A 15,610-nucleotide genomic window follows, 5' to 3' on the forward strand; every position below is an offset into this window, starting at 1 on the left:
ACTTTGTCTAGATTCCATTTGGAGCGTTAAAAAAAGACCGGCTTGTATTACGTCAATAATATTTTCGCATAAAATCTGCTATTCCAAGGCCGTTCACCGCAATGCGTGTACTAACACTTAAATAAACATTGTCTGCGGAATTTTAATGAATAACGAATTATAGCATCATGTACTACAACACCACTTCCGCGTGACGCCGTGTCTTAAAATTAACACTAAAAGAAGACAATTAATAATAACTATATTGAGGCCTTAGAACTCATATCTCAAAGTGGGTGGCGGCATTTACGTTGTAGATGTCTATGGGCTCCGGTAACCACTTAACATCAGGTGGGCCGTGAGCTCGTCCAACAATCTAAACAATAAAAAATTATCACTCTAATATATAGTCACGTGTGAAATTACGCGGAAACCTCAATCTCATTCTATTCTATCCTTCAAACAAAAACCTATATAATGATATTTTGTTTTATGGCATAAAGAATAAAGTTTATTGAGCCGGGTGGGATCACAACACGTTCACAACCATAGTTCATAAAAACCTCTTCTTTATTACCAATAATGAATTATTATAACTTATTGATTTAATGCTGAGTGAATAGTTCCGAAATTTCATCATGTTTGGCAAACAGCAATTAGAATAAATATACTATTTTTAGCGAGGATGAGTAAAACGATTACAAACTGTAAAAATAAGTGTTGTTCTTTTTTATTGTTTTATTACGAAACAAAAAAATAGATTCTAAAATTAAAACTATCCAGTAGAAGTTTATGGAGTTCGTTCGTGTTACATTACATTTCGTCTACGCGCAATTAATTTTAATGTACTTATAATTAGCCGTCAAGCAATTGAACAGTCAATATGAAGTCAGTTTAAGTTTATTCACAAACATCATCGTTTTAATTCAATCTTTAACGTTGTTTATTACGCGATAAAAATGTTAGATAAAGTAAAAAAAAAAAAAACTTTAAACATATTAGAATATTTTTTTTAGTTACTTCGTGGTGCATCTAAAGTTCTATAATCCATATTGATGGTGAGAAAGAAATTTGCCCAGCGAACTATTGAATGTCCATTTAAATTTTTATATCGAGTAAACAATATTTCCATTTTATTATTCTTACTTTTTTATTGTGTACATGGGTTAACGTGCTAACGACGCATCGGATGTAAAGTGGTTGTTAGCCCATAGACATATCAACATGATTCCGTTACTCGTCTTGATCGTAACTTCGCCTTAATCTTCATCTTGGTCCAAGAGTGAATATATGGCTTTTTTTGCTTTCCCCAAGCAATTCGCTGGTAGCTTCAGGGGCTAGTTCAGTTACGTGCGGACAGGTAGGTGAGCTCACGGGCTCAACAATTTGTTGACAATAGCCTTAGCAAGAGCAGTGTTTCGCGGAATCCACCACCGGATCGAAATCGCGATCCACTGAGAAGATCCGGTGAGAGACTGTGTTGTGTCTATGGGTTCGTTCGTTCGGCAAGGACGGCGACCGTTGCCAGGAGAGCTTACAAACACCGAGAGAGGATCCCGGCGATCCCGCTCTTTAAACAGGACCTCACGAATTCTACTCGCGCGGGCTTACAATACGTCCTACCGTCAGTAAATGGTGTTTACAGTACGCTTGTATAATAATCAAAGAACGCTATTGCCCATTTTGGCCGCTCTCACTCAGCTGCCTTTTGTAACACCCACAGGAAGAGTTGTGACGGTGCTATTCTATGTCAAACCACGTAACCAAACATACGTATTGTATTCTGTATATAAGTGATAATTATGGTATAGGTTATTGAGTCTGAGCATCATTCCTACGCCCCACAACGTTTGAGATCACAGCGTAGATTGGTTAGTTGGTTGTTGTACATATGTTTCTTTTTATTACTATATCTACAATCTAAATTACACGTATTATATCATTTAAAATCCAGATTGTTTACATATATTTTTATAATTAATTTATTTTATAATTAATTTTATTATTTTTATAATATGTAACTATTTTTTTTAATTACGGTTTTGTACTTACTATCTTTGTGAAGAAATACATATAATTCTAAGAAAACAGCATAATAAATAAGTTGACTTTAATAAAGTTAAAATTTATTAATCCGAACGAATTCAACGAAGACTATAATAATTAAAGCGCGTAATCTTAAAAGCATGACAATTTATTTATCAATATTACTAAAAAATATTTTCAATGTAAACAAATACATGTTAACTACTATTAAACTGTTAAGTTTGTCTCTGGTATGTCATAGGTTAAAGATAAAAGGCAATAATTAGGTCAATGACAATTTATTTCATTCCAAGTCCACACTTGTTTCGATTGAATAAGACATTGTCACGAAATATTGAACGTTCTGTGATTTTCATATACATATTTTTATTTTTGGAACGAAGTTCCTTATGGGACGATGCGGAGGGGTACCCTAACCGGAAAAAAACGTCCGTAACGTAAGATTTTTATTAGTAATGCGCACAGTGTACGACTTAACTTTGTAATAACGTACAATAAATAACATATTTTTATTATATATTTTTTATAAATCATTGTGAATAAAATAAAGATGATGACTTTGTAAGTAGTTTTTATTATTTTTATCAATAAAAAAATCATAATCAAAAATGTATACCCGAATAATTATTTTCTTTATACCTCGAATAGAACTTGAAATTAATATTTTTATAATAAGCAACTTCGTTCCTATCCGGTGTCCCACGACACCACACATCTTTTTTCAATCGTTAAGCCATGCATTTTGGTTATTAGCAAATTATATCGTGTAAATAGGATAGCCGTTGTTATAATGTATTCACATTTCTTACAGTGTAATGTCTGATGGCTCGGTATCTCATGTACACATTTACGCTAAAAAATAAACATACCACCTTATACAAAAGAATAAATACTAATAACATTTATATACATACTTTTTAAGTGATATACGGAACTACTAGTTTCGCATATCCGGAAGACAAATGTAACAGGGAAGCCATGTTTCAAGGTCGCATTAATTAGACACGATGTTTAGCCAGGATTATTACGAAAACCGATATTCGATATTCGGTATGGAGCAATTAAAAAATCATGAAATTATTTTTATTTTATTTATTTTTTGGATTTTTTTATTTGAATTTTATTAGTTATGAAAAGTTTTATTGTTACATATCTGAGAGTGAAGCGAAAAATAAAAAAAACTGTTGCAAAGTTTAAAAGTTGCATTTGAATATTAAAACAAATAATTACAATTTTTTTTTGCTTAGTTGGGTGGACGACCTCGCAGCCCACCTGATGTTAAGTGGTAACTGAAGCCCATAGACATCCACAACGTAAATGCGCCACCCACCTTGAGATATAAGTTCTAAGGTCTCAGTATAGTTACAACGGCTGCCCAACCCTTCAAACCGAAACGCATTACTGCTTCACGGCAAAAATAGGCAGGGCGGTGGTACCCACCCGCGCGGACTCACAAGAGGTCCTACCACCAGTAAAAATTCCTACCCGTTTACGTTTTTTTTTTTGTGTTTTTAACAGGCCTAATTGTATTACAGACTTATTATATTATATATACAGATTATAATATCATAGTTTGTGTGAGTACTCTTGCTGTTCATGCTAAAGGTTATGTAGATTTATACAAATGATACTACGTTTTATTACGTATTAACGATGTAAGTCCACAATCGATTCGGAGAAAAGTGATATGAGACATGCGTTGATTATTATTAGAATATCATTAATCTTGATCCGAGTTGACAATCTACATTAATATAACCGACTATAAAAAAAGCGATGGTTCTCGTATTAAAATTTAATTAATAAGATAAAATGCTGCAATCGATCACATATCGTGTATTCAAATTTAATGTTGATAAAACGCTTCTGATCAATCGATATAAAACAGCGAAAAATCGTTTTTCTATTTAAATAACATATTCCGCGAATTGAAAGTAAGACAGACATTTTCACAGTTCAACAGATTTGGGTGGTTATCTATATCCAAAGCAATCGTTAAGTAACGCCTTCTTTACACAAAAGCCGAGTGATTTGCATGAACAAACCACTGACCTTGATATAGTATGAAGCATCGCATCATCGTCGTGCGATAAACTTGTATTTTTTGATAATGATATGTGCGCAGTACGTTGTGTCCACTAGATTTGGTTTATGCGAATTAAGTTCATTTATATTTTACACATTTTTTAAGTGTGATTACACTGTATGCTTAGTTTAGGACGTTTTCTCAGATTTTAGTGCGAAACGAATTATAATTAAATATGTTTCCTATCGCCTTTGTTTTGTTTCATCCCGAAAATGTCTTAGATTTTTTACTTCTCCTGAATCACGCACAAAACGTTAGAATAAGGCTATATTAGTTTATAGCTTGGTTTAAATAATGGGATACTTTATCATGGTAAATGATAAATACTTCGGAAAACGCCGAGTATATCTGCTGTAATAATTACGACAGTGTGTACACTGGTTTGTGATTCTACATACTTGCGTATTTACAAATCGACACGTCTATTTTTACAATATACATATACATCTAAAATATTAAATTTTTTAACGACACTAATAATTTATAAGACAAACGCTTCCTGTTACAGCTTGAATTATATTAAAATCCACGAATACGAACCGCTCACTGAATTGTTATAAAAGTATTTCGTATTTTTTTGGCTTCCAAAACATCAAAGTTGTCTAACAGCTTACCACAGTTTAAAAGTTTACAGAAGGTTAAGAGATTAGAGATTAAATGTCGTGTGAAGTGGCCACCTCTTGCGGCATCCGACACTTTGAGATTAAATCTTGCGCTGTCATCAAAATGGTCAATGAAATGATTTAGACACCTAATAGTATTGTACTATGTTTCAAATTATTTTGTAGCCACAATATTTCTTGTTAATGTACTAGGCGAGTCTAGCGGTTTTCGTCGCATTAAATAAGAAATTTAAAAACTTATTACATCTTGTGATTACTTTGAAATCTTTTAAATCCTTTGCTCAGAGGCGTGTTTCTCGGTGAAATAATTTTACGAATGGTCTTACGCCACCTGCGATTTTTTGCATCATGGAATTTGGAATTCATTGATTAAATAATTTGGTCCACGATGAGGCAATGCATCCTACTAGCCGCTTCAATAATAATTACTAGTATCGGTGTGACCTTAAAACTCCCGATACTATGAGCGCAAATGGTGAAGACGCGCTTGTGCAGAATGTACTCCTGGGAATTTAAAGAATCTTCAACCAGAACCACATTTCAAAGCCGCCAATAAGGTTTCAGTTGGCTGTTTGCAGCCTCCAGGTCTACGTCTCATTTCATCTTTAGATTTATTTGATCCTGTCGTTTGCGCCTAAATAAAGTGAAGCACGCCGGTTGGTCCTAGTTCCAACGAGGTTTACTTGCATTCGTATTTTTTTGGGATTTGTTTAAGACCCGATTCCATACAGATCGTTTTCATTTTGTTGAGTGGATTTGATATTTCGGATTTGTTGAAGGTTTAAACATAAAAATACTGAATTGTTCGTTCAAAATTTGCCATGTCTTTCCATACTTTAAGCCGGTATGTTTTATGTCAATTACGATACTGGTTTAGTAAGTAGACGTTACTTTAAAGATATGTTTTTTTACAGTTTTAGACAGAAAAAAGTTTATTTTTTAATTATAAGCTCGATAAGACGGATGTAACGAATTTCGACTTTTGTTGCGATTGAGAAGATTATTTAGTAATTCAAATTTGTCTACACAGGGCTCTCAAATTTGAAACCGTGAAGTTCTTTAAATGAATTTTACGTTTAGTAATCTACATTACAACTTCCTACACTTACGATCCAATGAAAATAAAGCGATTAGCAATTAGCATTGTAGAATAGCACCGCACGATGAAATTGTACACGCGCGCACAACAATTTCTTGTATTATTTACCGTCGAATTTTTGCGAAAATTAAAACGTAATATTTTAATTATAATTTTTAACTATCACGACCGCTTTGTATCAGCTCAAATATGTAACATTTATTAAAACGCCAGACGACAACTAACCTCATTAACGGTTTCTATTCATAAGCGACACAGATTTATCAGACGATTTCGTGCATTAAACATTTGTCAAAGCAAGTAAGGTAGCGTAACGTTTACATACAATCGAGGCTTCTCGATTCGGAGTGGATCTGTGTTAGCGTGCCGATGGGATGCCGACGAAGGCCGGGCCGTTGTCAAAATTAAATCCGGCCGAGCGCCGCAATGCCGGTGCGGAATTGTTCGGCACACGAAAATAAAATGAGAATGAACGTTGTAAATCACTCCAAGATCGGTGGCGTCAAGCACGTGACTATGTAATCGATGTGACATCAAGAGAACTGCGTGAGAAATGATCTCTTTCTGTCCATTAAACATGTATATCTAGTCATCTATATATTAATACGTGAAGCAAAAACTTTGCATCCCTTTTTACGAAAATTGCGCGGACAGAGGAGTATGAAATTTTCCACACTTATAGAGAATATAGAGAAGAAGTGCACAATGCTAATATTTTTTTTAAATAATGCATAAAAGATACATTAAATCAATAAAGAAAACATTACACACACTACCATGTATTTGACACAACACATATATAAATATACTCTTTGTTTATTGTCAATTGTCAAACTTTTGTTAGGGTTTAAAGTCTGTGGTCAAATTGAGAATAGATGAATATTGTTTGTCTTTATTATTATTTATGTATAGTGTAGTTTTGGCGAAATCTGTGATTATATTATATAAGTACAATAATAGTATTTGACAATATAACCATAATAATGTTTAAACATAAAATTTCAATTGATTAAAGTCGAATTTCGACTTCTGCGGGACCACTAGTAGATAGAAATTGTCAAGCTCTTGTTATTGTGATTTCAATTACGATCTTCAATTTTCTCTAAAATATTTTAAATCCTAATGTCAAATTTTGGCTTACATAATGACTGAATGTTCGCGAAAACGTCGCCCTTGATCCACTAATCTAAATAAATCGTGTATTATGTATGGGTATTCATGATTGAAAAACATTGACCCACTTGTTTTTTGATAAATAAATTTGTGCACTTGTGGGACTTTGGAAGTTATTAATCAGTATTTCATTTCGAAAAAATGAGATGAAATCTGTGATAAAATAATCTTTTCATAATTAACAAAAAAAATTAACGTTGGTTCGGTATATTTTTTGTACCATGTCAAATTAATAACAAAAACATTAAACAACAGAGACCAAGCTTATCTTTTAAAAATAGAAAGCCAATCACCGACTTATTTTTTAGCGATGTCAGTCGTCACAGCTCACAAGTCTAAACTAAAGGCGATACGTTACGTTAAAAACCAAAATTAAATGAAGTCTTCGACTATAAAAAGTATTATGAATTCCGAACTCGCTCCGAAGTGCCAAATCCCTGACGGGCGACGAATTTTAAACGACACAAGAGTTATTGATAGTTGGATTCGTCGCGAGTTTTATTTCGATTCCCGATCAGGATTGTTTGAGTTCGTCATGAATATTACAATTTTTTATAGCGACGAAGAAAACAACGAAGTCACAATCATAAAGAAAATAACTTTAACAAAAAAAATAATGTTATAATGCATAGCAAAAACTGATTGACATTTGGTTAACATTTATTTATACTTCATTACTGGAATAAGAAAACTGGTATTTACGAAGGCGAGCTTAACTCATTCTTGAGTTATTCACGGAACAATAAATATCTTTATATTATATTGTACGCATCATTTCCTTAATACATAATTCGCATGAATTACATACAATACGTCTTCATTTTATACAGAATATAGTATAACTAATATTATAAAGAGGAAAGATTTGTTTGTTTGTTTGTTTCGAATAGGCTCCGAAACTACTGGACCGATTTGAAAAATTCTTTTTCCATTAGAAGCCGACATTGTCCCTGATGAACATAGGCTACTTTTTTTTAAATTTTTTTTATTTTTTTTTTTTGGTTTCATGTGTGTTTTAATGTTTCCGAAGCGAAGCGAGGGCGGGTCGTTAGTAGTATAATATATTTCAAAAATATCACATAATACGTACGTAAAGTCGTCGTGGCCTATCCTTTAGGCTTCCGGTGCAATTGTTTCTAGCGATGCACGGGTGTTCGATTCCCACTGGTAAGTACCAATTTTTCTAATCAAATACGTACTTAGCAAATGTTCACGATTGACTTTCACGGTGAAGGAATAATATCGTGGAATAAAAATTAAACCCGCAAAATTATAATTTGCGTAGTTACTGGTGGTAGGAACTCTTGTGAGTCCGCACGCGTAGGTACCACCCCCTGCCTATTTCTGCCGTGAAGCAGTAATGCGTTTCGGTTTGAAGTGTAGGGCAGTCGTTGTAACTATACTGAGATCTTAGAATTCATATCTCAAGATGGGTGGCGGAATTTACGTTGTATATGTCTATGGGCTCCGATAACCACTTAATACCAGGTGGGTCGTGAGTTCGTCTACCCACCTAAGCAATAAATAAAAAAAACATGGCTATATTTACGTGACAGTACAAACAAATTTTTGTGTTCATGATTACAAAAAAATTTCATTGAATACATCTAAATTTGACTATTTATAACGATTTTTTGCACAATTAATGACGCAATTATACAAAAAAAATTATACAAGAAATGTATTCTTGACCTTTATGTCAAGGAAGCAGTAATACAATAACAATTACACATGTGATTGCAAATAAATGCATATTACGAGTACATATTTTGTCGTGCTATTTGTTAATCGTATTGTTGTTTTAAATATTTGTATTCCTTGTATTTCTTGATGCTTGGTTCAAATTATTGCAATTTTGAATGAGTGTTACTTAGAAATATCAATTTTTAATTTGCTAACCATACTTTAGTTGACTTAACTATCGTTAAATATATATGGAGCAATATTTGGATGTTAAAAGATAAAGTTAAATGGTTAGACTTCTAAATCAAGCTAGGCAATGTCATTTTGTGTTTACCGATTGTGATTTGTGATTACTAACTAAAATAGATATACTAAACGAACAAGCAAACACGAATAACAAATATCTTAAAACGGTTGCAACCATGCCGGTAATTAATATTTTTTTTTTAAATAATAAGCATATAATGTTATCAGACCGTGATAAGGAGAATGCAACTTTTTATATCAGTTAACTTTTCAAGCAAATATTTTAGAAGACGCTTCTTTCCCAATGCCTGTAACGCGAGTTTCAATCAATTGAAACAATTAAAAAAAAACATAATCAAATGACGGATGTCAGTATCCACATTATAATGTCTGAGTGACCACTTAACACCGAGAGGGTTGTAATGTTGTTCATATAGTAGCTAAAAAGTAGTTTTTTTTTGTTAAATAATAATAATAATAATAAAATCTCACCACCGTGTGACAACCCTACAAACAGGCCGTTCGTTAACATGTTATGAACGCGGTGCCCTTTGATTCATAAATTTATTATTAATATTATTTAATATCCAACACATCAAGCTTTATGTGTAATGTGTTAATTTTATGGCGCACACTTGAATATAATTATTACACATGAACCAGCAATTCAACATCGTGTCAACTTGTTTATAATGCGAGAACATGTTGCTGAAAATGTTAAGGCATAGCCCAAAACAAATTCGCTCTAAAAACTCTGTACTTAATAAGTAAATAGTACAATTAAACTAGGATTTTAAAACGAAATGTTTGAAATCTTCTTTCTCCACACGGTTCTATAGTGTCAGAATCGAGATATATTCAACATGTCAAACCAAGTGATTGTGTGTACTGAAGGTCATGTGTCTTTTTTCATTAAAATAATGCTAGTTTATAATTGCATTGCAAACCACCGTTCCTATTATATCTAGAATTATTCCTTATCGTAGAAGGTTGGCGCATAGATCGTTCTAAGTGATAAGGTATTCAATTTTTTGTCGTATGTAAATATGTATTTTTATTTTATTGTTTAAGGCAGAGTATTACGTGCATTATAAATTTGGTTATTTATTTTAAAGTCGCTTCGTCGATTTCAGCCGGAAGACAATCATCCCTGGCGCTTTAACGAGTTGAACAGGTGATACAAATGTAATTGTAATTACATGCTTGTCTCAAGGCGAGCAGGTAGGGAGTTAACGGCATTTGCACTACTTTTTTCCCCTAGCTATGCTGATAACCTTGAGAGGCTATTTCAGCTTCTCCTTGACGTGTAGGTGAGCTCACGGGGCTCTAACCGGGAGTGTTGCTAACATTGGCCCTAGGAAGAGCAGTGCTTCGCAGAATTTACCACCGGATTGGAAACGCGACCCACTGAGAAGATCCGGCGAGAAACTCAGTGGGCTGTGTCTATGGGTTAATTCACTCGTCGGGCCCTTAGTCGCAAGCGACGGCTTCAACGAAGACGGTGACCGGTGCTTGTTATACCTAAAAGCGCCGTTAATGGATCAGGGTTTGCATTACGGTATCTATGCCCAGTACGTGGATATATCAAGTAGAGTTTGTCTATCAATATTTGCCAAATAAAATTTACATTAAAGTATTTTCTTATATCTTCTAACTTCTAGTATAATCTTCGCGGTTCGTAGCCATAATTAAAACTACTTTTACAGTTAAATCTCGCGTATATTATTTTCATTTCATACTATATGCCTACAGTTTTCGTGGTCACGGCTATTTTTATTTATTAATGAATATATATGATGAATGTATCTTTATCCTCCATCTACATATCTATTCATAAAGGGCATACAAGGGAATCGAAGTTGAAGTTAGCGTAATATTTTGCTGGTCAAGCATAAATACAAATTATGGTAGCAAATAAACGAAAACAAAAGCAGACATACTAAGTTTTGCGAACGTTGAGCCATACAAAGCAACTTCACTTACTTAAGAGTGATGTAGGGTCCGCAGGCAAAGGACGCAACAAGCGCATTCATATATATAATATTACTATAATATATATTATAATAACAGAAATTATCAGAACGTCAGCAACACATCCTGACTTCTATGACGTTGAAACAGTTCACAAACAAGCGGTTGTAAAATTGTAAAAAGCCTTCATTCTCACACACGCACACAGACACACATATGTACGTAAAAAGCCTACATATGTCTGTGTTTTCTTTGATGCATTCAGATACAACTTGGGACAAGATTTTTTTTTTATAATTACTTCCTCAAAACCATTTTTTATTTCAAAAATTTTAGCAATCTCTTAATATGCTAAATGATCTGTTTTTTAATATTAAAATTTATCTTAGGTTGTGTGCGTTACGGTAAATCGTGTTTTTAGGAAATAAATCACAAAATTTCGTCTCAACAGCTTATAAATAAATATACTGCATTATTAATTCATGCTGCCTCATGAACTTTTACGTGAATCTATAACACAATTGAATTGGAACATGAATTTAGATATAGACATGAATTGAAAGTTATGTATCGATTAGGGCACTCATGTTGATTGTTATTGAGCTTTTCCGTTCAATCGTTATTGCATTGGCTTCATTGGCGGCAGATAAATATTTTACGAGCGGTATGGAACAAAGTAAGTGATCTTAGATAACACGATGGTGTAAAAAAACTTGAAACTTGATTTATTTCTATTTTGAAAATTATGAATCGATGTTTGTTTGCTTTCGAATTACTTCTCATACTAATATCGATTTCTAGTCTCGAATTATAAAACAATTTTCACAAATATGAAATTTTACGCAAAATGTTAACGAGTCAAACATTCTTTTTGATCTCTGTATAAGTAGACAAAGAAATTTTTTTTTTTTGTATTGCATAGATGGATGGACGAGCTCACAGCCCACCTGGTGTTAAGTGGTTACTGGAGCCCATAGACATCTACAACGTAAATGCGCCACCCACCTCGAGATACAAGTTCAGTCTCAAGGACAAGTCAAGGTCTCAAGTATAATTACAACGGCTACCCCACCCTTCGAACCGAAACGCATTGCTGCTTCACGGCGCAAATAAGCGGTAGTACCTACCCATGCGGACTCCCAAGAGGTCCTACCACTAGTGAGTAGGATTCAGTTAAGGAATTCAGTTAAGGATGGTTTTCGTTTTGTCTGTCGCAGCCGCATTTCTTGTTCAATAGCTTTTTATGATCTGTAGACTTATTAATAATATTTTGGAATGGATCTGTTTTTTAATCTCTAAAATACTATAGGAAATGTTCATGAAATGAATACGTGAGAAGGACTGATTATATGATCGTATTTCGAAAAATGAAAGGTCAGTTTAAAATCAGGCATTATTGAAGTATTGAATCAGTACTTAACATTGAAACTTACTGGCGAAAATCTTCTTCCACATTTCCGAATAAACTTCACATTAAAAAAAAAACACACAATTATACATATATTTATTATCTACGCGTCCAACCAGGACAGCATGGAGGCGAAGAAGGCTATCAAAAGGCAGTTATTGCGCATATCAAGATATTACAGCGGCTATGATAAGTACGAGGTCGAATTTGAGTTTCTGCGAGGTCTCGATGACCTTCCGAAAATTAGCGATTTACATAACGCATTCGCACTTTATTTACATTCTCTGAAGTGCGGATATTGATAATGTGAATTAAAAAGGATAAGGAATGCCAAATTCATTATATTACATTTAAAGTGTTCGGCAAATAATGTTTTAGTTCTCAATTTAGTTTCAAGATTGCGGCAGAAACTATTAAGTTTGAATATTTTTTAGAGGATACAAGATGAACAAGATTGATTTATGAAAACATGTAATAGCATGTGACCTTACAGCATGTGGTCAATAGATCTTACATGAAAACAGTGTGGCTTACTAATCAGGAAATTCTCGCACTGTCATCACTTCCCAATTAAGTTATAATTAGTCCTAAGTAACCCTTTAAACTTTATTTTTCAATGTAGGGAAATAATCGAACTCTACGAAAAATCTGCTTCTCTTTTAATTAGCGAGTATATTTTAGGTACTGGTGATACGGAGTGATGCCTTTGTCACAAAGCAATTATGAGTTTAAGACAGCACTGAGATTGTAATGTAAATACCTTAAAGTGAGTAGCTGCATTTACGTTAAGGCATCTATAAAATACAATATCCCTTTAAGAAGTGGCCCGCCATTTTTTCTCATGGAATATGCTACTAAAAAATATAAATCATAATCAGTAAAGCATAATGTACCACAATATAGTGGTTTAATTATTAATCTCATCTCACCACGTGTCCATAAACAAGTCTCACGTAGACGCAATATATACGTTTTTTGTGTACACAGTACACGATCCATATTTAGAAAAGTAGCCCCAATAACTATTTACGGCGTCACAGTCTCTTAAAGTATCACAGAAGTTTCGTGTTTCGATGCCGTGATGTTTATTTATGAAATAATCAGTCTGTCTATAATTAAACTCTTCTTAGTACGATAATTTAGTATCAGAAATACGCTTTTTAAGCTGCCGTTATTTTATCCTTAATCTGATATATTTTTTTTAGAAGTATCAAATTTTATCGAACGTAATCTCTTGATGGTAATAATGAATGAAATCCCGTTAGAGTCTTATGGCGATATTTTTAAGTTCTTAATGAATAATAAAATATAATAATTGCATCAAAAATCTTTCTGGCTGATTTCGGATGGAGTCGGAAATTTCCCACACTTATAGAGAATATAGAGAAGGAGTGCAGAAATGTTAATTTTTTTTTTTAATTATGCATAAAAATACTTTAAATCAATAAAAAAACATTACACACACTAACATGTAACTGACTCAACACATATATAATAATATATACTCTTTGTTTATTGTCAAACTTTTGTTATTGTTTAAAGTCTGTGGTGAAATTGAGAATAGATTAATGTTGTTTGTCTTTATAAATATTTGTCTGTAGCCTTGGCGAAATCTGTGTGTTATAGAAGTATTTCTTCTATTATCTTTCTTTTAATATAACGTATTCTTCTAATATAATCTAATCTTCTTTGACTTTAGAACCATAATAATGTTCAAACTTATAATTTCAATTAATTGTCGAATTTCGGTTACGGCGGGCCCACTAGTTTTTATAATTAAGGAAGCGCTTTACAACCCTATCCACAAGAAATGTAATATCGAAAATGAAATGATTGCTAGATTAGGAAGATACGGGACGTAGATAAATAGAAGCGTCATATCAACTAACTGCAGACGAGCGCTCTTCAAAATATAATTCATGATATATGCGGGTCAATATAGCTAATTAATAAGGCGCTGTAATATTTGATGGCGTGAAACGACAGCCGGTTCGAACGGGTGGACGGGGTATTTACAACGAAGCGCACCGAGGGTGGGAAGCGACGCGTACTTCCTTTACACGATATAGGGCTGGTAAATGAAAGTCGAAATTTAATTACAGTCAATTTAGCTGAGCAATCAGTAAGTGGGAACGCTGGTCTCGTTGTAAACGACTTTGTTAATATAGGAGCGAGACAGATTACGATGTGGGGAAACATGACACGTATTTGGCGTCGAAGGTCGCCGATACGCAATCAGTGGTTATACTTACATTGAAACGTGAAAGGATATAATGGATTGAAATGGTAATTTAAGCTGTGCTTGTCAAATTCGAATGTTTAGAAGTTGTTCTGGAAGGTTAAATATTCAATTCATTGTTTGCATATTATTTATGACAGTACACAATTAAAACAAGCAGAAAAACCTTTAAAATAGTTACAGATTAAAAAAAATCATTGTTATTTTCAATTTCTGGCTGGGGACGTTTGTAATGAACAAAAGAAGATCGTTTTTTAATACTTTTATTAGCTTCAGACGTATTATGTACGTTAGTATGTAAAGGAATCTTTGAACATGATTTTGACCCTTCAAAACATCGAATTAACTCGAAATTTGGTATACTTATGGACTGGTGACAATTCAATATTAAAAAAAATAAAATAAAAAAAAATTTAGGAAATTTCCAAAAATCCAACTAAAAAATAGAAAATAAATTTTAATAAATTTGAATTAAAAATAGTGTAAGAAAAAATGATTTTATTGTAAAAAAAAAACGTGGGGTGCATGGTATCAGTAGTTAAAAATATTTTATGAAAAGATATGAGTAGACAATAAAATATATTTTTTTGTCCTTTACATAAGGGTAACGTTTTCATTGTTGTTATTAGTGAGTTGATTGTGAGAAATATTTGTGAATAATGAAACATCGGAGGAGGGAGTATGCGGGCGAGCGCGGGCGCTCGACGGCTCGGAACGACCCGCTGACCCACTATCGTTCCCACTTGATTACTGCACAGAGAATTCAATTGGACAAAAGCTGAAAATACGGTTAATGTGATTACGTTCGTACCATTCCCTTATCAGGAATAGTCAAGTTAAATTATGCAGATTGCGTGCTGTTCGCGATCGATCCCCGAAGTATTCAATAAAGCATAGGTCAAGGTTTCGCGTTAATTCGATTGGACTCACCGTACGGAGATAAATAAGCAACGGCGTCGCATAAACTGCAACTGGAGGTCGGCTTACCTGTAACAAAAAGGTGATTTATTTAAGAAAGATTTTTTTAAATATATTTCAACGGAATGCGTCACCTCCG

The 15,610-nt window shown here is 33.4% G+C and overlaps 1 protein-coding gene across 5 annotated transcripts in view; it reads right to left on the reverse strand.

Annotated features, from left to right (window-relative positions):
* LOC114249107 (Histone gene-specific Epigenetic Repressor in late S phase) overlaps positions 1 to 15,610 on the reverse strand; it is a 245,520-nt gene that overhangs the window by 33,741 nt on the left and 196,169 nt on the right. For 3 of the 5 annotated variants that reach the window (XM_089734854.1, XM_089734851.1, XM_089734852.1), the window contains exon 5: positions 15,484 to 15,540. The exons of the other annotated variants lie outside the window; for them this stretch is intronic. In XM_089734854.1, the coding sequence (XP_089590980.1) occupies positions 15,484 to 15,540 (57 nt within the window). The remainder of the gene's footprint in view (positions 1 to 15,483; positions 15,541 to 15,610) is intronic. 5 annotated transcript variants of the gene reach the window in all.

This window comes from Bombyx mandarina, chromosome 18, assembly GCF_030267445.1.
Source record: "Bombyx mandarina strain Sakado chromosome 18, ASM3026744v2".
Lineage (NCBI taxonomy): Eukaryota > Metazoa > Arthropoda > Insecta > Lepidoptera > Bombycidae > Bombyx > Bombyx mandarina.